The sequence below is a fragment of the Mya arenaria genome, chromosome 2, assembly GCF_026914265.1.
Source record: "Mya arenaria isolate MELC-2E11 chromosome 2, ASM2691426v1".
Taxonomy (NCBI): domain Eukaryota; kingdom Metazoa; phylum Mollusca; class Bivalvia; order Myida; family Myidae; genus Mya; species Mya arenaria.
The window spans coordinates 58,262,257-58,285,238 of NC_069123.1; the positions used below are offsets into that span (position 1 = coordinate 58,262,257).

Consider the following 22,982-nt stretch of genomic DNA (forward strand, 5'->3'; position numbering starts at 1 on the left):
TTAGGCCCTGTTGTCCATCTTTGCAATCGCCCTCTGTATAAATTGCCTGAAACGGTAGGCGCGCATATAGTAGGCGGTGCCGGTGGTCCTGCATGGTGAGAGGATGAACGAAGTTACTCCCACCACCAATTGGTCCCCCGTGTTTGGTTTCCGGCACACCAACGCTCCTCCTCCGTCACCCTATAGATGAAGTTACTTCATGGGTTAATATTTATTTTTATTCACAACATTTGATTGGTCCATAACCAATGTTATACAGCCACGCCAAAAAAGAACTTTATTCCATCGCGAACAAACATGAATTTGGTTCAACCTATAAACTCTGGTAAAGGCAGGTTGGCATTCTATGGTATCGAATAACTTTTATTTGGTTTGACATATATATAGTGACCAATCTTGGTATATAAGAAGAGTTTAAAGAAACCTTTCACGGAATTGCGTTTGGGGCCACTATGATCAAGGTCAAGGTTATTGTTACTATAAATAGAAAAAAGTTGGTATTGAATAACTTAAGGTAGGGTCTACATATTGCGACCAATCTCGGTGTATATGAAGAGTTTATGGAGATCTTTAATGGGATTGCGTTTGGGGCCTCTAGGGTCAAGGTCACTGTTATTAAAAACGTAACTTAAGTTAGGGTTAACATATTGTCACCAAACTATATATTTAGGAAGAGTTTATGGAGGACTTTCATGTGATTGTGTTTGGGGCGCCTAGGGCCAATGTCATGGTCAATGTTATTAAAAATGGGGGAAAAAACAGCTGATACTGAGTCTCACTACAAAGCCTGAAGTTCTGTCAATCATTGAAAATCTAGTTTGGTCACATCGTGGCGCTTCTTGTTGACCTTTTTTTATTGCTTTAGCAGGCACATGCTACATCATTATTGTATTCAGTGCTGCGTGCTGTCCTACAACAGTTCTTGTTATTTTACTGCTTAATCTCATCATCGAGGAGAATGCACATATATCTAATAAAACTGTATAAATAGATATGTGTTATTTTGCGGGATAGTTTCCTTCCGAAAACATAATTCCATCTACTTTGTATATCTTTTTTTTAAAGATTTTTTTTTAGACGGACAGTATTACGACCTCCACTTCAGTTTATGTATTACATGCACGTGTGTATTTTGTTCTCGACGGTCAAGATTTTGGAACATCTACTTCGAAGGCTAGAGAGATCCCTAAATATGTTTATTTCAGGAAAATGAATGATATATGTATGTTAAAGTACTCACCACACACACGTTTTTCGGCGGGTTGATCGAGCACATCTGGGTTCTGGACATCCCGCCTGCTCCTGACTTTCTTAGTGCCGAGTTACATGTTTTGAAGTTACGAAGAAATAGTCCTTCGATCTTTCGTAGTTTGTTCGGGTACTTTTCTTTTGCTGGAAACACGCCGTGATATTCAAGATTATGGAGAAAACCAGCGTGACAAAAGCTCTATGCATGCATTATCACGCTGAAAAAAAGACTTTCTGTCCACTGTTGTGCTTGAAAAACAATGTTAACAGTACCAATTTAAAACACTTAAAACAACAGCCCTCTACCTGTTCACTAGCAGAGAGAATCTGTAAAGCTTTGGCAATCCATGGCCGCAATACATATTCTAAACTGGACACAAAACAATTGTTCATATTCATTAAGAAATGTTGAAAATATAAATGTGGTATGAAAATAGAAAATAATATTTTTTAAAAGCTATTCAAATGAAGACAATGTCATTCAGTCCAAGTCTAAACCATCTTAAATAACTTCCGGACCGTTTCAATAAATATCTGAGCCGATTTTTTTTTGCTTTATTGTCATACTTTCATTACTTTGCTATATAAGGAAGCCAGCCATCTTGTCAATGAACATATCGGTCGATCGCTTTTTTCAATTACTATATCTCTATAGTTATACCATTTATTTCGAAACTAAGATCTTTATTGGTCAGTCTGATCAATTGAAAGTTCAATTTTTAATTTGATTACGTATGTATTTGAAATTCGTGATCATCCGCCCGCTCGTTGATAAAGTGGACCTAAATTGCATAAGGTTTTAACCAGGTTCAGTAAGCTGTTATGAGCTAAGGTCACATAAACATTATAATTTGGATGTTGGAAGAATTAATTAACATTAAATAGCACTGTGCGATTATATTGCTAATTTTCTCCCATTTTAAACATTAAAAGCCCACGAAAAGCCCTCATTCGATCCGTTAGTATCATGGACATCTTTCTAAGAAATACTGAAAACTCAAACCCTCATTGGTGCGGCCATAACCGACAACAGCGCAGTCGCCGATATGTCGCACTTTTTGCTCCTCTTCCCGTGCTGAAACATACACGTGGTAGACACTATAAATAATACTGATTTATTCAATTATAATCAAAAGCTACATTTATGTTCAGGATTATCTAACTAATGCTCACCTGTTGTAAGACAATACACAGTAAGATTTTGCTTTTCCGGTGTATGCATAATATTGTTTATGTGCCAAACAAATAAGCTATCAATTATTTTGGTCCAACGCGAATGCAAAAATAGTGGTGGAAGAGAAAAGGCATTCGGAACTCCTATGACAATCACGAAATGAGTACACGTGCAACACAGATATACTAGTATCACATATATCACACTCTTACTTCTTGGTATTGCCGCTGGTCCCACGTACTTGTTGAAAGTGAAGCCGTAGCCAATTCGTAGAACGGCAATATCTGGCGATGCATAGTCATTCACATCAAACTGAGAGTGCTGTAAAACGAATAATAACGCTGTGTATAATGTATATGAATAAACTATGAAAACTTCATATTAAAAATCAATTTTCATTATTTACGAATATCACACCGAACTGTATTTCTCGCAGATTTGTAAGAAATGATGTCGGTTGTCGTGGTATTTTTCATAGATATATAGTTATATTGTTATGAATCGTTGTCGAGCCGGTTCTCTTGGTAGAAACCCAATCGGAACTCCTCGGCTAGTATCAAGATATGGCTCGAAGCTTGCCGGAGATGGCCGAGTTGTTACGATTGGGTAGAAACCATTATCGAGGTATATTTGATAGTAGAGCTCAAACACAAAGACTCTTTGTTGCATGGTGGACTCTTGACCAAATAATCATTTGGTAAAATGTTCTCCACAATCCCAGAAAACATGAGACATAATGCATATATGACAATAATTATATTAACACGTTACCACAACGTAATCTTCAACGGTCCATTGTTGAGCAACAGGATCTGGTTGATCAGGGCGCCATACGCCGGCAAACACCTTGTATACACCATTGCTGAAACACGGGGATTAACATAGCCACGGAGTCTTAAGTATACTCTTTGGTTCTTTGTCGTAGCAAATACCATTTACCATGTTAACCATCCATGGCATGCGGTCAGGTTCATGCGTATTTACGTACGTAATATACAAGCAAAATCAGTGGTTATGAACATTTTCTGAGATGCATTTGTTTACAATACGAAAATTTCAATTAAACATATTTTTTATGGACAGAGAAAAATGAGAAGATTGACAGTACGAGTATGAAGCACAACATTCATTAATAATTTTCTGCACAGAATCTCCATTTAAACATTTCTAGTGATACGATCTTCACGACTTTTACAACACTTCCAACACTGGCACGTGTGCCTTTTAATGCTGGTAGAATTAGCGTCTTTGCCACAGTGGCTTGATGACAAAGGCTCATGTTCAAGTATGAGTAAAATATAATTTTGGCAAGTTGAACTGAATTATTATGACTTTAATGATCCTTTGTCATCAAGCCACTGTGGTCCTTGCGACATGCATGCAAAATGGCATGCGTAAGCAGATACGTTCTTTTTATCAATATCTATGTACTCATCTATTCCGTATGGTGGCATATTACTGCCGTTACAGCTAAAACAGGATTGAAGGTGCCAAGTTGCGATTATGCAACTCAATAAGTCACATAGTTATCGCCATATTATGACAAAGTGGTATTCATCTTCTATATATCGTTTGAGTAACACAAAAAAACGAAACAGTTTGCGAACGTGAATAGGTTATCTAACGGCAATAATATGCCACCATCATTGCACTGAACTATACCATGAAATTAGATATAAGGGTTTAGTCTTAAAGCGAGAGGAAAATGCCTGCGTATGTTTCATATCCAATTTCGTTCCATAATGTTAGTGCAATAAATATGTCAATAGGGGTATGGTAGCTCTTATCGTATATGCAATTACTGACTAACAAAACATACGCATGTGCGAATGTTATTGGCACGTACATGCATGCACTGCAAGAAGAAGACTGTCTTTTAGACCACGTTTATGATCAATCTGACCTACATCGCAGAGAGGCATCTAATATCATCAACATACAAAAATGTACATGTATTGACAGACGGACAGATAACCGCTCCGGCAACTTATTCAAAACTTCGTTTTGAGGGGATAAACAGCCAGCGAAAACATGTAACATAATAAAAAATAAAATATAAATATATAGTGTTAAAGAAAGTTGACGATGAAACTATTATTACGCAAGTCCATTCGGGAAGAGGCAGTATGCAGTGGTGAGAACATGAAACTCGTCAAGAATTGTTCCTCCACATACGAATTCGTCGTCTAGTAATATCGCCACATGATGCGGAAACTCCCCTTGGTAGGTTGGATCTCCACCCACGATATAACGCGACGCGTTTCCTTCCGCGTGGTTTTGTGCCCGGGCAGCTCCGGGCCGTACGGTTGTACCTGCTGTCGAAACAAAGCCAGCTATGAATACATACAAAGCATATGCCACCAAATCACCAGAATGTTTGATATTTATTGAAACCATTCAAATTTCAAAAACAACTTTAGGATCCTGTTATTTGTTAAAAGTAGCCAATGCTTTTCAGCTTGTTTTTTTTAAATGAGAGATCAAAATTTTTCATTCAAAACTGGTGGCTAGTTCAGCAGAAAAATATTAAAGCAAATAAGTCCATGAAGTTCACTTAGTGATTACGTCGTTGTCTCCGCCAATGGAATCACCGGACGAAATCTGGTTTGATCATTTAGAAAGCTTCTGACCGAAACGTCAGCCAACATTCCATTAATCATTAATTGGTTATTTCAGTCGATCGCGCATGCGCGCTTGCTAGTTAAAGACATTCGCGCCAAACACTAAGATGGTTACGTCGAGACTCTTAATTATTTTAAAATATCTACTACAGTGTATTTTTGTACAGTAGAAATGGCAAACAAACATCTTTTGTGTTCAAAGTAAGATTTTGTCCAATGATGCAGTATTTTATTTATGCAGTGTTCTGTATTCCAGCCCAATTGCATAATGATGATATTGAGCTTTATGGTATTTGTTGGCAATACTGTTGATGAATTACAAAATAGCTTAAATTTGTTGCAGGTTTATTTTTTGAAATGGGGACTCTTGAAGTTAATATAGAACAGACAAAGATAATGGTATTTCGCAAAAGGTACCTTATAAATATCTTGAAACAGTTGATGAATTAGGTACCTGGAAACAGTTTTTAACTTTACCGGGTCTTTTGTTTTAAACCAAGAATCCATAGCAGGGAAAGGTCTTGAGGCTCTATATGTACTTAGAAATAATACAAAGCGTTAAATTTTGAGCCTTGCGTTCTATGTCAATTGTTAGACGCTTTTGTTGGGACCACGTTTAATCATGAGTCTGAGATATGGGGATTTTCTAAATCCAAAGAGATCGAGCGTATTCACCTTAAATTTTGTAAATGTATTCTTTGTGTTAAAACGAGTGTATGCAACATAGCCGTTTACGGTGAAATGAGTTGATGCCGTCTATACGTCAACAGATATGCTAGGATATTAAACTGTTGGTGTAAAACTATTTCTACCGACAACATTATCACTAACGGATTGAATAGTTACATGTTAGGACGTCTTGATCATTGTAACAACTGGGCCAATAAGGTCAAGTTATTGTATGGTTTCTCATATGTGTGGTTAAATCAAAATTCAGTTAATTTGAAGATTTTTGTATTATGTTCAAGAATTGAGTGCTCGATGTTTCAAGCAATCATGATATGAAGGGATAAGCAATAATAATACTCTATGCACATATTGAAATTGAACATTACCTAGATGTTTTACCATAGAAACTAAAAATGTCTTTGTCTTAGCAATGATTGTGATCTCATAAACTTATATAGAAACCGGCCGATGTGGCCGAAATAGAATAAAGAGAGCTCAACGTTATGGTACTGTTCGTAAGTCTAATGATTGAGAAGACATTTTTTTATCACAATATGTCCTATGTATCGAACTAGTGCTAGAAAAAAAACGTAGGCATACTAAGTAGCTTGCGTTATTTTATAAATCGAGCATTTCTGTTAAGAAATTCTTATATGAATAATATCGTTTAGATCTTTCAAGTATAATGGCATTTGCAAATAACCTCCCATAATATAACATTACTCTATTTGTTATATATCTCACAGTTTGATTTTGATATGTATCTTCTTTTTTTTTCTTTTCTTTTTGATACCTTCTTGTATGTTTTTAATTTAACTTACTTATACGTTTTTCCTTGACTATTTATATATATGGTTACATGTATTCTATTTTGTCAAGAATCTGTATTATAATATGTTTACGACAATTTACATTGCTTTCTGTCTGTGAACACTGAATATGTAAAAACGAGTATTAAAATGGAACAATTATTTGCATGCCGAATAAAGGCAAAATAAAATTGATGCAGTCTTACCAAATACAAGTAACGTTATAAGAAAATAAATAATTAAATCCATCCTTAATGCTTTGTGTCAGTACAAATGGAAAATGCATATACCAATTTCATATAAACGAAAATTTCCAGTTTAATAATGATGGAAGTATGACTCAATGAATTTATCAGTTCAATCATAAATACTTTTGGCTGCAGGTGGTTGGTTACGGGCATGATAAACATAATTAATACGTTTCTGGTGTTTTTTTAATTAAATTTGAACTTTAAGAATTGTCATGACGAGGGTAGTGCGATAAAATATCGCAGTTTCTATGCTGTAAATAAATACAGTTTACAATCTTCTTATCACAAATGAGAAACAATTATTTCTTAAAATGATAACTAACCAATAGAATAGCTTATTTTAATTTACATATATAGTAAGTTATTTTCTGTATGAATTGAAACTGGACTGGCTTGCCTTTTAACTGCAAATTCGTAAATCGTCAAAAAAAATTCTTTATGTTTGTTTGTTTTAGTTTCTGGAGATATCCCTGCTCCATATTCTGGATACATTATGGCTTAAACGCGACGTTTTAAATGCCATATAAGTGACATATAATAGAAACGACTGCAATTCCCAGTCATATCTAGGTTGTTTTATCAGAATTTATAAAAAGCGAAATCCATGAGCTAGTTTTTTAACATCATTCATATGAAAAACTACAGAAACAAGCACATAAGTCGAAAGTTTAAAATAAACGCGTCTAATGGCACAGGGTCAACGCCAAAGACATAGAACACAAAAAAAAAAACACTCACCGACCAGAAACATGGAACAGTGTAAAATACTCCTGGGTTAAAAACCAGTACTTTTTCCACGATTTGGTCGACTTTAAGGTACAATATTTGACATTATTTTAAAGATATGTAAACGTTCTCTGATAAAAAAAATAATGTTTTCTCATAGATTAACTGGTAGAAATAACAATTCTACCCGCATTATGTTCGCTCTTTTATTTCAAAATTCGATATGTCTTAAAATTGTCATAAAAGCGTTGATTTTTATCAAATTCAATAGATAAATATTGTGATTAAAAATCATATCACGCATAATAAACACATGTATAAAAAAATGTGTTTTGCAGTGAGTTTGCAAAAAGGTGCCAACACAAGGAAGATGTTAACTTTTTCCTATGCCTGTAAATTGTCCACTAGCGCCATTTCTTTTATTTCAACCTCAAACATGCACAAAATGGTAGCTTTTTAATTTCTCGTAAGATATCTGTTTCTCTATTTAAAGTACATTTCTTTTAATTTTAGAGAATTTCACATTCCAAGTGTGTAAATAATTATGTTATGGTGACAGAAAATATTTTTTAAGATGTATGACCGTCCTATGTTCCTTCTAGTCAAGCTTTAGATCTCAAATTAACTGATACATGTAACAAGATTTCCTCAATTACGATTTAATATACTTGATAAGTTTCATGCTCAGACAACAATAATTGTGCGTGGGGCAAGCTGGTTTCAGGATACGATATAGAACTGTAGATAATATTTTATCATTGAAAGTGGTTTGCTAACATGCCGGTATTCATGCGTTTATTACTCAATTCTGACAATAAACCACTGTGTATCGTGGCCTTTAAAGGGCCACATTATAGGTCAATGATAAACCACTGTGTATCGTGGCCTTTAAAGGGCCACAATATAGGTCAATGATAAACCACTGTGTATCGTGGCCTTTAAAGGGCCACAATATAGGTCAATGATAAACCACTGTGTATCGTGGCCTTTAAAGGGCCACAATATAGGTCAATGATAAACCACTGTGTATCGTGGCCTTTAAAGGGCCACAATATAGGTCAATGATAAACCACTGTGTATCGTGGCCTTTAAAGGGCCACAATATAGGTCAATGATAAACCACTGTGTATCGTTAAAATAACTTTCATCAAATGTTCACCATATCGGGGACATGTGCAAAGCGCATGTTACAATCAGTTCAGTTGAAGGTCAAGTCACACTTCTTGGTCAATGGTCATATGACTTTATTTTGTGTCTGCTACATTTCTCTTTCTTTTTAAATAACTGTAAAAAACTGTTAAAAATATTCACCAAATAGAGATGTCTTCAGACTCAGAAATTGAAGTTCATATAACTATATAAAACATACCGTACTGAGATGATATGCATAATGTCCATATTATGGGGAGACCAGTTTTTTATTTCAAAAACAAATGTCTAGTTTTCATTGGTTTTCAGTAAAATATTTGACTTTAAAAACTAGTTAATATGACAATCAGGATAACTCCGATCAACTTAATTTATAATGTTCTTAGCTCACAGGTCAAAGCCAATTGAACTGTATATTTCATCTGGTTGGAATATTTAATACAAAATAATAGTTCAGAAGGTACATGTCATTCAATCAAAACTTAAAGTAAAGCCTAATGCATACTTGAACTGACATGTCAAGACTGTAACTCTTCTTATGCTAATGTTCTTTAAGTCCAGAAACAGGCTTAATAAGCAGAGCACTGTTGGGTAAGACCATAGGCAGAGTACTTTTTTTGTAAAGCCATAGGCAGAGCACTTTTCTGTAAGACAATAGGCAGAGCACTATTGGGTAAGACCATAGGCAGAGTACTTTTTTGTAAAGCCATAGGCAAAGCACTATTCTGTAAGACAAAAGGCAGAGCACCATTGGTGAGACCATAGGCATAGCACTTTTTGATATGACCATAAGCAGAGCACTTTTCTGTAAGACCATAGGCATAGCACTTTTTGATATGACCATAAACAGAGCACTTTTCTGTAAGACCATAGGCAGAGCACTTTTCGGTAAGACCATAGGCAGAGCACTATTCTGTAAGACCGTAGGCAGAGCACTTGTGTTAAGACCATAGGCAGAGCACTTTCTGTTAGACCATAAACAGTGCACTATTCAGTAAGCCCATAGGCAGAACACTATTCAGTAACACCATAGGCAGTGCACTATTCAGTAAGACCATAGGCAGAGCACTTTTCGGTAAGACCATAAGCAGAGCACTATTCAGTAAGACCATATGCAGAGCACTCTTATGTAAGACCATAGGCAGTGCACTATTCTGTAAGACCATCAGCAGAGCACTATTCTGTAACACCATAGGCAGAGCACTTTTTGGTAAGACCATAAGCACAGCACTATTTGGTAAGACCATATGCAGAGCTCTCTTCTGCAAAACCATAAGCAGTGCACTATTCGGTAAATCCATAGGCAGAGCACTACCCCGTAAAACCATAGGCAGTGCACTATTCAGTTAAGACCATAAGCAAAGCACTATTTGGTAAGACCATAAGCAAAGCACTATTTGGTAAGACCATAAGCAAAGCACTATTTGGTAAGACCATATGCAGAGCGCTCTTCTGTAAGACCATAGGCAGTGCACTTTTCGGTAAGACCATAGACAGAGCACCATTCAGTAGGACCATAGGAGGAGCACTATTCAGTAAGACCATAGGCAGAGCACTATTCTGTACGACCATAGGCATAGCACTATTTATTCTGTAAGACCATAGGCAGAGCACTATTTAGTAAAACCATGAGGAGAGCCCTATTTGGTAGGACCATTGGCAGAGCACTATCAGTAAGACCATAGGCAGAGTATTTTTCAATAAGATCATAGGAAGAGCACTATTTAGTAAAACCAGAAGCAGAGAGCTATTTGGTAGGACCATAAGCAGAGTACTATTTGGAAGGACAACATGGAGAGCACTTTTAGGTCCAGACCAGTATTTATTAGGACTGTAGGCAGAGCACTATTAGGTGGGACCATAAGGAGAGTGCTTTTTGGTAGAGGATCATAATTATGAAGAGCACTATTGGTAGGACCACAGGCAGAGCACTATTTGGTAGGACCATAGGCAGAGTGCTATTTGTTAGGACCATGGCATAGGCAGAGCACAATTGGGTTGGACCATACGCACAGCACTATTCGGTAGGACCATACGCAGAGGGCTATTTGGAAGGACCATAGGCTCTACAAATGCTCTGTTAAAAAATAAAATTAACCCTTAGAAAAAGAGGGGAAAGGTTTACCAACTCCTCCTGGAGGTCTATGGTTTTAAAAAAATCTTCAAATAACAATAATTTAAATTAAAGCAAGCAAATTACTCAACCAGAATTACGAAGAGCTTACTTGTTATGTTGCAAAGAAGTTGGTGACAGAGCACTTTAGAGCTTACTGCATTAGCAATGCACCTCTGATATCACACACTACAAGGAACACTCGAAGGTCAAGGTCATAAATAGAGGTCATTTCAATCATACATTGATACAGTGCGGTGGGACTGAAAAATGACGCATATTCTGGAATGTTTCCATTTTAATGTCTACATGTTCTATAGAATAATAAATGTATAAAAGTAAGTTAAAACTGTTGGTATGAATAGCCAGAAAAACAGCTGTAAAGGGAAATACAGAAATCATATAAATAATCAACTTAGTATAGGATAAAAAGGTAGCAGGGAATGTAATGTCAACAATTAAACAATATATACAATGATAATGACATTTGTAAAATTAAATTTTGGTCTACAAATAAACTTCAGCCATTCAAAGTATGAGCAATGCTTTTAATTGGTATATACTTCATGATTCAATACTACAAATATTTATACAGATCATTAAATGAAGAATTAATTTAACAACTAAGAATAGACCATTTTTAGACTCTTTTTTTTGGCAGTGCACTAAATAGTGCATTAAAGATGAGCATGACATGGATAATTGAGATTAACAAGTCACTTCAGCCATCTATTATTACAGAACACAAAATAAAATGTATAAAACCCTTTTAGGAACAAACTAATTTCATTTTAAATATAAAATTCTTAAAAACACCAGTGAAACATTTATCAATTTGTTTGTATTTTAAACATGTATTTAAAGTAAAAATTAGTCAAATCTTCATGAATGACAATAAGCTTACAACAAAGTATGAAGCAATGTATAAGCAAAGACTAGAAAAGTTATAATATTGCACAATAATACACACGACTAGCACTACTGATACCATTAAAAAACTTGGTAGAATAAATATAATACCTGAATAGGTTTTGGTTGTTTATTTGTTAAAGTTAAAACCATCACTATTATTCTGAAATAAAAACTCAAGTATTCAATAATCAGTGGAAACAAAAAGAAAGCTCCGCATAACTGTGAAACAAATGTCCACATTTTTTTTTATAGAGATCAACATTTGACTCAAGTTTTGGCATCTCCGTGTAAAAAAGAAATAACACAGGGAGGGAATGTAAAAGTAATATGAAAGTGATAAGTAAGTTAAGCAACATGTTCATTACTAATATATTTGACATACTCTTGATGACCCATAATGTTCATAACATTACAATCCTCATGTCTAAAGACTAATTTGTTCTCAGAATTACAATCTTCCTGCATGCTTTAGAGTACCCTCCAATCTCCCTGCATGCTTTAGAGTACCCTCCAATCTCCCTGCATGCTTTAGAGTACCCTCCAATCTCCCTGCATGCTTTAGAGTACCCTCCAATCTTCCTGCATGCTTTAGAGTACCCTCCAATCTCCCTGCATGCTTTAGAGTACCCTCCAATCTTCCTGCATGCTTTAGAGTACCCTCCAATCTCCCTGCATGCTTTAGAGTACCCTCCAATCTTCCTGCTTTAGAGTATAGACTTATCTTGACCATGACCAGAGCTATTGAGTAAATGCTTGTTGTTCATAAAATGATGTTGCTTCAATTGGTAAATGAGACTCGAGTCCTCTTCAAAAGACAAATAGCATATTAATAGTTAGGATTTCGCTGCAGTGAGACTTACGGAAGTATTACAATAAAAACACTAGTCTTGCTTGACATAAATGAAAGACTACCAGCTGCATCAGTTAGGCCAATGCCTTATAAAAAAGATGACATACAAACACATAGTCAAGTTTTCTTTTCTAAACACTTTTAACAGTGAAATCATCTGAAGTAGGTCTTGAACACTTCTGTTGGAATGTACGATGAAGTAAGTATGGGGAGATAACTTCTGAATGAAACTTTACATGTTTTGATTATCCATACCCATTAGGAACTTGGAAGGTAACTGCAGAGTCACAAGAAATTTTACTGTCACAAAAAGGCACTATGCAATACACATAGTAGTTATGTGTATCTCAAACCACCCATACAGCAGCACTGACATCTGCAAATGTTCTGGCAGATATCGATCTCAATAATACCCTGTTGTATAGAACATGTCAAGTCTGATGTGGTTCGTAATCATACGTTGGTCGATTAAAGCATTAATTACCTAACAGTTTTCTCAATCTGATTATCACCCAATGGGAGGATTGTTCAGAACTTTGTCAAAGTTAACAACGTTGGAAACATCCATTGTTGCTAACATTAGAATTGTTACTGCACTGGTTTATTGATAGACTGCAGTGATTCTTACATCTTTTGAAACAACTGTTTCAGCTGTACGTGCTTTATGCAAATATATAAGCCTATCGTAAAATATTTTACATTCTAAAGTTAACAACGATGCTGTTAATCATGTTGTTAACATCAACAAAGTTCTGAATAATCCGCCCAATGTTTCAATGTTCACTGAAATAAAGTTATCATTTACACTATTAATACTTAGACAATCTTTTAAAGCTATACTTCTTTTACGGGATATTTCTTTTAAGGCCCTTCTACAGTGCAAATGTGGCATTTCTGTAACCTGGTCCTCTTTTTTCATTATATTATTGAATATTTTTCTTAGTTGGAAATATATCACCAAGAAACCACTTGACATTGTTGGTAAGGAAGTCTGGGGCATTTTGACCCAAAAACATATTTATTTTGTCAAGAAGACTTCTGGAAACAAAAATGCAAATCCAAAATGTGATAAAATATTTTTTCTTACAATTTAGTCATCTCCTTATTACACAAAACATATCACAAAGGATGTATGTTTTACTACTGAAAAAGAGTGTTCCTCAAAACTAAATAAAGCATGAACTTTGGAGCATTTTAATTTTTTGGCCATCCATCCCAACCTGCTTTTGCACTATGGAAGGCCCTCAAAATGGTTTTAGGAAATGCCCATATTCTCAGACTATCTTTGGTGAATAATGAGGAATATAAGAGCATGAACAAACACACATGTAGGTAGATGCATAGAACAATGGATCTCAACATGACAGGAAAAAGAGAACAGTACATATTTCTAACCACAATACTCTACACAAATGAATTTAACCTACAAAATGGAATGTTGTATATTTGAAATGTAATCGTTACAGTAACAAAAAAAGCCTACTAAATCTGTTAAGCTTTTTGACTAACGAAATAATGGCAAACAAACATTCATAGACTTTAACAAGTACTTATAAATATTTACTACATTTCTTATTACATTTATTTATATCAAAATTTTATGCTGCAAATACTATAGATAAAATATACTTTTGGCATCCTTAAAAAAGGCTTTTAAAAAAAGCATTTTTTTAACATAGATTTTATTAATACATATAAATTCTTCAACGTATAAAATATTCACCAACAAACAAAGCATAAAGCTTCTGATTTTAGCTAGCTATAAGCATTGTATGCATTTTAAATCATCTTATTTAACCACAAATCACTTTTGACATTATTAACTAATAAATCCATAAATAAACCCTTTGTCTCTTTCTTTGTTTTTTTCTTTTCGCAAACTAATGCAATGTTTAAACAGCAATTTGAACTTGAATGAGACAGATGCCGATAATCACACTAAACTGGTCACTACTAATTTCTAAAGGGCTTCAACAACATGAAACATGATAAACTTGCATTGAAATTGAACAAATAACTATGAGACCCTTATCACATTCAATTCCTGATATGACACAGCTTTTTTAATTGTTGTTGTTTTTTCAACATTAACAATGTAAAATGAACACAAGAACTGACTAGAGGTAAGAGCCATTCTGAAGAAAACAAGCTGGCAAGAAAATTTACTTGGAACTATTTTCAAACAGGCTACCATTTCAAATCCATCAGACACATGTTCCTATTTTATTCCAGGCAAATTAAAACTCTTGGTCAATGCAATGGTGTTGTGGGTGGGGGTGGTGGGAGGAACAGATCACAAGCTTTAAAATTAAAAGCCATATCCACTATTGCTTGCATTTTAATGTGCCTACATATTGTGCATATTTGCATCTGAAAAATACCAACAGCAGCGATAATGAGACAAGAGTGCCTTTCAGTGAACACTTAAGCTCGTCTGTTTTTGTTCCAGTCAAACAAGGGGCATAAATCACCAATTATTTAAGTCAGAGTTATGGGGCTTGCTACACATGTGAATATTTTCACTGGCAACATGTGTACCAAGTTTTGTCTCTGGAAACATGTGATACAAGTTCTGTCTCAAGAAACATGTGATACAAGTTCTGTCTCTGGAAACATGTGATACACGTTCTGTCTCTGGAAACATGTGATACAAGTTCTGTCTCTGGAAACATGTGATACACGTTCTGTCTCTGGAAACATGTGATACAAATTCTGTCTCTGGAAACATGTGATACAAGTTTTGTCTCTGGAAACATGTGATACAAGTTCTGTCTCTGGAAACATGTGATACAAGTTCTGTCTCTGGAAACATGTGATACAAGTTTTGTCTCTGGAAACATGTGATACAAGTTCTGTCTCTGGAAACATGTGATACACGTTCTGTCTCTGGAAACATGTGATACACGTTCTGTCTCTGGAAACATGTGATACAAGTTCTGTCTCTGGAAACATGTGATACAAGTTCTGTCTCTGGAAACATGTGATACACGTTCTGTCTCTGGAAACATGTGATACAAGTTCTGTCTCTGGAAACATGTGATACAAGTTCTGTCTCTGGAAACATGTCTTCCAAGTTTCATTTGAATATCTTAAAAGCTTTTGAGATACGGCCAATGTTTAATTTTTTGCATAACAATGCAGTTGCCAAGGCTATGACAATACTGATTTAAAAAACAGATGAGCTAAAAATGAGTAAACTCACAAATTGATGAAAATTAGAATACTAAAAACCATTATCAAATTATCTTCTCATGAATACCAGTAATAAGGTTTCTGTTTCTTCAACATGAAGTATCAGCTATTTAATGTAGTTACGTATAATTGCGGACAAATTTGTTTCTCGGACACCAGCTTCAACTAAGACTTTTTGTATAAAGATGTTAAAAACTGCAAGTATTTATCAATCAAAAACATGGGATCTAAGAAAATGAACTCACACACTTAAAAATTTAACAATGATCACTTTTCAAGAAGAACCATAACATACTCTGTTTCAAACAAAGTATTCATCAACCTACTTCAAGTATCATTTCTTTAGACTGTAGGCGAAAGGAGAAATAAAAGGATTCTTTGATTAACAATTTCAAGCTGAAAACTTAACAAAACAACATATTCCTTTCTGTTATCAAAAGTTTGAAGCCCGCTCATGTTTGATCACCATGACTGCCTTGATCTCTAAGGAGAGGGCAACAAGCCAGTATTGGCTTATGTATCCCCCTCCCATGGTGTTACGATGTTGGTGCGGGGCACATTCAGGGCAATGCATGGAGCCAGGGCTTCAGATTTCCTAGAAGCATCCGTCCCTGTGGCATTGTAAGATGCCCTGGGCACCTCAAGGTTGCTACGGCGACGAGGGTCCATGCCCCCAATCAGTTTGCTCTCAACATTCTCTGTGCGTCTCCTTAAAGATGGAGAATTTGTCTGCCTGAAAGTTAAAAGCAACAGAGAAGAGAGTTATCAGTTCTGGGTAATGTGAGTCAAGTTCTTAAACATGAGCATTACTGAAAAGCATGCTGATGCTGGTATCTACATGTATATATAAAAATCCTCAATAAGTACCACATAACATATGGAGTTAATATTCATCATCCACATAAAAATATGCAGACTGCATACTAACGAAAGCTATCAACATTTTAAAAGATTTGTACCATTTGTCAATCATGTCAATGACAAATGAGAATTCAAGTTGTGGACATGTAGCACAAATATAAACAATACATGTACATTGTACCTCATCAATTAAATACAAACACGTGAACCCCTGACAGTACCAAAGAGGTAGATTGGCTCTTTTGATTAACAGATTTGGGGTCTGAAGATGTTGATTTAATGGAATGAGATTAAAAAAAAATCCTAATTTATGTATTTTTTTCCCAAAAACAGAAACAGCAATATAACTTTACTATCCTTGACCCGTCTCTGTAACTACCCTTCAACCATTGTTACTAAACCTACCAACATTTCTTAAGTACCCCTCCCATCACTGCAACTACAGTACCCCTCCAATCACTGTTACAACAGTACCCTTTCCATCACTGCTACTACAATACCCCTCAAATCACTGTAACTACAGCTCCCTTTCCATTACTGTAACTACAGTACCCCTCCAATCACTGTTACAACAGTTCCCCTCCCATCACTGTTACAACAGTACCCCTCCCATCACTGTAACAACAGTACCCCTCCAATCACTGTAACTACAGTGATTCTAGGACATTTGCCCCCCCCGGATGTTTGCCCCCCCGGATGTTTGCCCCCCTTTTGGACCATGGCGGACATTTGCCCCCCCTCAATGTTCGAGGGGGCGGACATTTGCCCCCCCTCCATTTTCGATGGGGCGGACATTTGCCCTCCCGGTTATATAAGTAATATTCTAGACAAACCTATACCAAAATCAATATCAATATCAAATAAAAGCCACGACATAAGAGAAGGGAGACTACTCGATAATGCGATAACTTTAATAATCTTACAAACTATCAACACCAAACATGTGTTTGTATTAAAGTGCGATCCAACACTACAATTAAATGTTGCTTCGTGGAAGTGAATTGTGAGTTGTAATTTGTGATAGGAAATACGTCCATTATATGAGTCCCGTGTTCTTAGTTTGTATTTTGAGCAAAAGTACGTCACATTTTTCTCGTTAATTATCTCTTCTTTGATATCATGCAAACAGAGGTAAATAGCGCGATCGAGATTGCTTTAATTGTTTCTCATTAATTAACTCTTCTTTGATATCATGCAAACAGAGGTAAATATCGCGATCGAGATTGCTTTAATTGTTTCTCATTAATTAACTCTTCTTTGATATCATGCAAACAGAGGTAAATAGCGCGATCGAGATTGCTTTAATTGTTTCTCATTAATTAACACTTCTTTGATATCATGCACACATAGGTAATTAGCGCGATCGGGATTGCTTTAATTGTAGTGTTGGATCGCACTTTAATACAAACACATGTTTGGTGTTGATAGTTTGTAAGATTATTAAAGTTATCGCATTATCGAGTAGTCTCCCTTCTCTTATGTCGTGGCTTTTATTTGATATTGATATTGATTTTGGTATAGGTTTGTCTAGAATATTACTTATATAACCGGGAGGGCAAATGTCCGCCCCATCGAAAATGGAGGGGGGGCAAATGTCCGCCCCCTCGAACATTGAGGGGGGGCAAATGTCCGCCATGGTCCAAAAGGGGGGCAAACATCCGGGGGGGCAAATGTCCGGGGGGGCAAATGTCCGTTTACCAACTACAGTACCACTCCCATCACTGTTACAACAGTACCCCTCCCATCACTGTAACTACAGTACCCCTTCCATCACTGTTACAACAGTACCCCTCCCATCAATGTAACAACAGTACCCCTTCCATCACTGTTACAACAGTACCCCTCCCATCACTGTAACTACAGTACCCCTCCAATCACTGTAACTACAGTACCCCTCCCATCACTGTAACAACAGTACCCCTCCAATCACTGTAACTACAGTACCCCTCCCATCACTGTTACAACAGTACCCCTCCCATCACTGTAACTACAGTACCCCTCCCATCACTGTTACAACAGTACCCCTCCCATCACTGTTACAACAGTACCCCTTCCATCACTGTTACAACAGTACCCCTCCCATCACTGTAACAACAGTACCCCTCCAATCACTGTAACTACAGTACCCCTTCCATCACTGTAACAACAGTACCCCTCCAATCACTGTAACTACAGTACCCCTTCCATCACTGTTACAACAGTACCCCTCCCATCACTGTAACAACAGTACCCCTCCAATCACTGTAACTACAGTACCCCTTCCATCACTGTTACAACAGTACCCCTCCCATCACTGTACCTACAGTACCCCTCCAATCACTGTAACTACAGTACCCCTCCCATCACTGTTACAACAGTACCATTCCCATCACTGTAACTACAGTACCCCTTCCATCACTGTTACAACAGTACCCCTCCCATCACTGTACCTACAGTACCCCTCCAATCACTGTAACTACAGTACCCTTCCCATCACTGTTACAACAGTACCCCTCCCATCACCGCTACTACAGTACCCCTCCTATCACTTTAACTACATTACCCCTCCAATCAATGTAACTTCAGGGTAGTACCCCTCCCATCACTGTAACTACAGTAACCCCCCCCCCATCGCCGTAACTACAGTACCCGTCCCATCACTGTAACTACAGTACCCCTCCCATCACTGTAACTACAGTACCCCTTCCATCACTGTAACTACAGTACTCCTCCCATCACTGTTACAACAGTTCCCCTCACATCACTGTAACTACAGTACCCTTCCCATCACTGTAACTACAGTACCCCTTCCATCACTGTAACTACAGTACCCCTCCCATCACTGTTACAACAGTTCCCCTTCCATTACTGCAACTTCAGTACCCCTTCCATCACTGTAACTACAGTACCCCTTCCATCACTGTAACTACAGTACCCCTCCCATCACTGTAACTACAGTACCCCTTCCATCACTGTAACTACAGTACCCCTTCCATCACTGTAACTACAGTACCCCTCCCATCACTGTTACAACAGTACCCCTCACATCACTGTAACTACAGTACCCTTCCCATCACTGTAACTACAGTACCCCTTCCATCACTGTAACTACAGTACCCCTCCCATCACTGTTACAACAGTTCCCCTTCCATTACTGTAACTTCAGTACCCCTTCCATCACTGTAACTACAGTACCCCTTCCATCACTGTAACTACAGTACCCCTCCAATCACTGTAACTACAGTACCCCTTCCATCACTGTAACTACAGTACCCCTTCCATCACTGTAATTACAGTACCCCTCCCATCACTGTTACAACAGTACCCTTTCAATCACTGTTACAAAAGTACCCTTCCAATCACTGTTACAACAGTACCCCTCAAATCAGTGTAACTACGGTACCCCTCCCATTACTGCTACTACAGTACCTGTCCCATTACTGCTACTACAGTACCCCTTCCATTACTGCTACTACAGTTCCCCTTCCATTACTGCTACTACAGAACCCCTTTCATTACTGCTACTACAGTACCCGTCCCATTACTGCTACTACACTACCCCTTCCATTACTGCTAAAACAGTACCCCTTCCATTACTGCTACTGCAGTACCCCTTCCATTACTGCTATTACAGTACCCGTCCCATTACTGCTACTACAGTACCCCTTCCATTACTGCTACTACAGTTCCCCTTCCATTACTGCTACTACAGTACCCCTTCCATTAATTATTACAGTTCCCCTTCCATTACTGCTAAAACAGTACCCCTTCCATTACTGCTACTACAGTACCCGTCCCATTACTGCTACTACAGTACCCCTTCCATTACTGCTAAAACACTACCCCTTCCATCACTGCTAAAACAGTACCCCTTCCATCACTGCTAAAACAGTACCCCTTCCATTACTGCTAAAACAGTACCCCTTCCATCACTGCTAAAACAGTACCCCTTCCATTACTGCTAAAACAGTACCCCTTCCATTACTGCTAAAACAGTACCCCTTCCATTACTGCTAAAACAGTACCCCTTCCATTACTTCTAACCAGTTCCCCTTCCATTACTGCTAAAACAGTACCCCTTCCATTACTGCTAAAACAGTACCCCTTCCATCACTGCTAAAACAGTACCCCTTCCATCACTGCTAAAACAGTACCCCTTCCATCACTGCTAAAACAGTACCCCTTCCATTACTGCTAAAACAGTACCCCTTCCATTACTGCTAAAACAGTACCCCTTCCATTACTGCTACTACAGTACCCCTTCCATTACTGCTACTACAGTACCCGTCCCATTACTGCTACTACAGTACCCCTTCCATTACTGCTACTACAGTACCCCTTCCATTACTGCTACTACAGTACCCGTCCCATTACTGCTACTACAGTACCCCTTCCATTACTGCTACTACAGTACCCCTCCAATCACTGCTACTACAGTACCCCTTCCATTACTGCTACTACAGTACCCCTTCCATTACTGCTACTACAGTACCCGTCCCATTACTGCTACTACAGTACCCGTCCCATTACTGCTACTACAGTACCCGTCCCATTACTGCTACTACAGTACCCGTCCCATTACTGCTACTACAGTACCCGTCCCATTACTGCTACTACAGTACCCGTCCCATTACTGCTACTACAGTACCCGTCCCATTACTGCTACTACAGTACAGTGTTAGATTTAATGCCAAAATGGCACCCAGGTTAATGTTGTAACATTTAGTTACAACCAAGACAGCGATGATGAATTACATTTTAATAGCATGTACTTCTCTTCAGAACTGAAATTGTCAGAACTATTAGAATAAAAACTTTGTTCTTACATGCTTAGCAGTCACCCGTAGCATTATATGTACATAATCAAATTAAATGTATGGGAGTGTATTAAACTCGGGACTTTTTTATTTCAATCTTTTGTAAGTATTTAAACATAAAGTCTTCTACTGGAAAATATTATATTTAATGACAGTATTCATTTAAGCATAAAGTCTTCTACTGGAAAATATTATATTTAATGCCAATATACTACCACCATAAACCATTTAGTCAACCTCACACGCTCTTCATCTAACAACCAACTCTGCTGAGGAGTAATTATTCATTTCTCCTTCAGTGGCAGATCTTGGTGCCTTATAGCATTTTCTATTTAAAATATTTTTTATGCTGAGATTGATTGTAAGGGCAAAGGTGGTAGATTATGTGAGGAAATAAGTACAGCGGAAGTTGAGTCTAAAAATCAGTATTTTCTTTCTCCCACCAGTTGAGTTCACATGTCCGTTAAACAACATACCTTCTGTACCAGACAATATAATTTTAAAGCAGCCTTATACTACAAAAACAAACATTTCCACTCAGAAGCACAACATCTGTGGCACGAAACAAATAATCTCAAAACAAACAACACAGAAAGCTTAGACAAAACACTAAAATATGTATGTGTGTGAATAGTGAAATGTATACATACATGGTGATAAGTACATCATAATGAATTCTAGGGAATAGTGAAGTGTATTCATACATGGTGATAAGTACATCATAATGAATTCTAGGGAGGTTACTTGAGTATAAAACCAGAACTGCTTTTTCAGTGATGTGGATATAAACTGAGTGCATCGTTATATCAAATTGTGATCTTGGAGCCAAACGACAACCACACATGAATTTCTACAACAAATTGTCTTGATTAGCCCCAATGTAGCCATCTATAACACAACCTTCTGCAGTATAGCTTCAGTACACACAACTCAAACTGATGCCATTTGGAATATTATCATTATTTCTTTTTGTAATTTAAATAATTTTTCATTATCTATTTGTAATTCAAGGGTTTTGATATAAAATAAATAACATATTTTCATATTTAAAAAAAAATAAAAATAGCCAAATAGTGAAAAATATTTGATATCCTCCATGATTCTATTTTCTGTTAATCTTTATGCCACTATAGATAAAGCAATCAAGTTTTAATTCTGATCACCAAACAACACTGCCCAAGTACATGTAAGTGTGTACTGTGCTATACTGGCAGAAGTCCAATGCTGGTGAACACTGCAGGGGCAATTTATGGGGGCAAGAGGGTGGGGCACACAGCTACCTACCCAGTGTATGTCCCCATATATATACTGCTGTCCGAACCCACATAGGAATTTCTGGCAATACAAAACATGTTCATGTACCTACAGCTACTGTTACAGAAAACAACGTCTTGCTGAACTTTTAATATTGGGTGATGATATTTAATTGTGTCCACGCTGCATTTTTTAAAAAGGAAAGAACTGTGCTGTCAATACACTCTTTCATGCTTTTTTATCAAATAAAATTCACCAACAGAAACAAAATTAATTAACATATAAAATAAGGTTGGAATGTTTGGGGTTTATAAAAACTTTCATCTTAGCAACATTTCCAGCTTGAAATATTGCTTT

At 36.9% G+C, this 22,982-nt stretch overlaps 2 protein-coding genes across 6 annotated transcripts in view; both read right to left on the bottom strand.

The window, feature by feature from the left end:
* On the bottom strand, nt 1–4,819 carry LOC128216239 (ovochymase-2-like). The gene is made up of 6 exons (XM_052922811.1): nt 4,524–4,819; nt 3,194–3,284; nt 2,635–2,743; nt 2,252–2,323; nt 1,241–1,392; nt 1–180 (listed from the first exon to the last, which is right to left on the bottom strand). Exons 1-6 carry the CDS (start codon nt 4,817–4,819, stop codon nt 1–3), a joined length of 900 nt encoding a protein of 299 aa, XP_052778771.1.
* Nucleotides 4,820–11,040: 6,221 nt separating this feature from the next.
* The window catches only part of LOC128207825 (regulator of G-protein signaling 6-like), a 74,401-nt gene continuing 62,459 nt past the window's right edge, over nt 11,041–22,982 (bottom strand). For 3 of the 5 annotated variants that reach the window (XM_052911002.1, XM_052910984.1, XM_052910977.1), the window contains one exon: nt 11,041–16,447. In XM_052911002.1, the coding sequence (XP_052766962.1) occupies nt 16,228–16,447 (220 nt within the window). In that variant the 3' untranslated portion in view covers nt 11,041–16,227. Of the gene's footprint in view, nt 16,448–22,629; nt 22,707–22,982 lie in introns of those variants that run through there. The other 2 variants (XM_052911011.1, XM_052910993.1) reach the window with 2 other exon arrangements.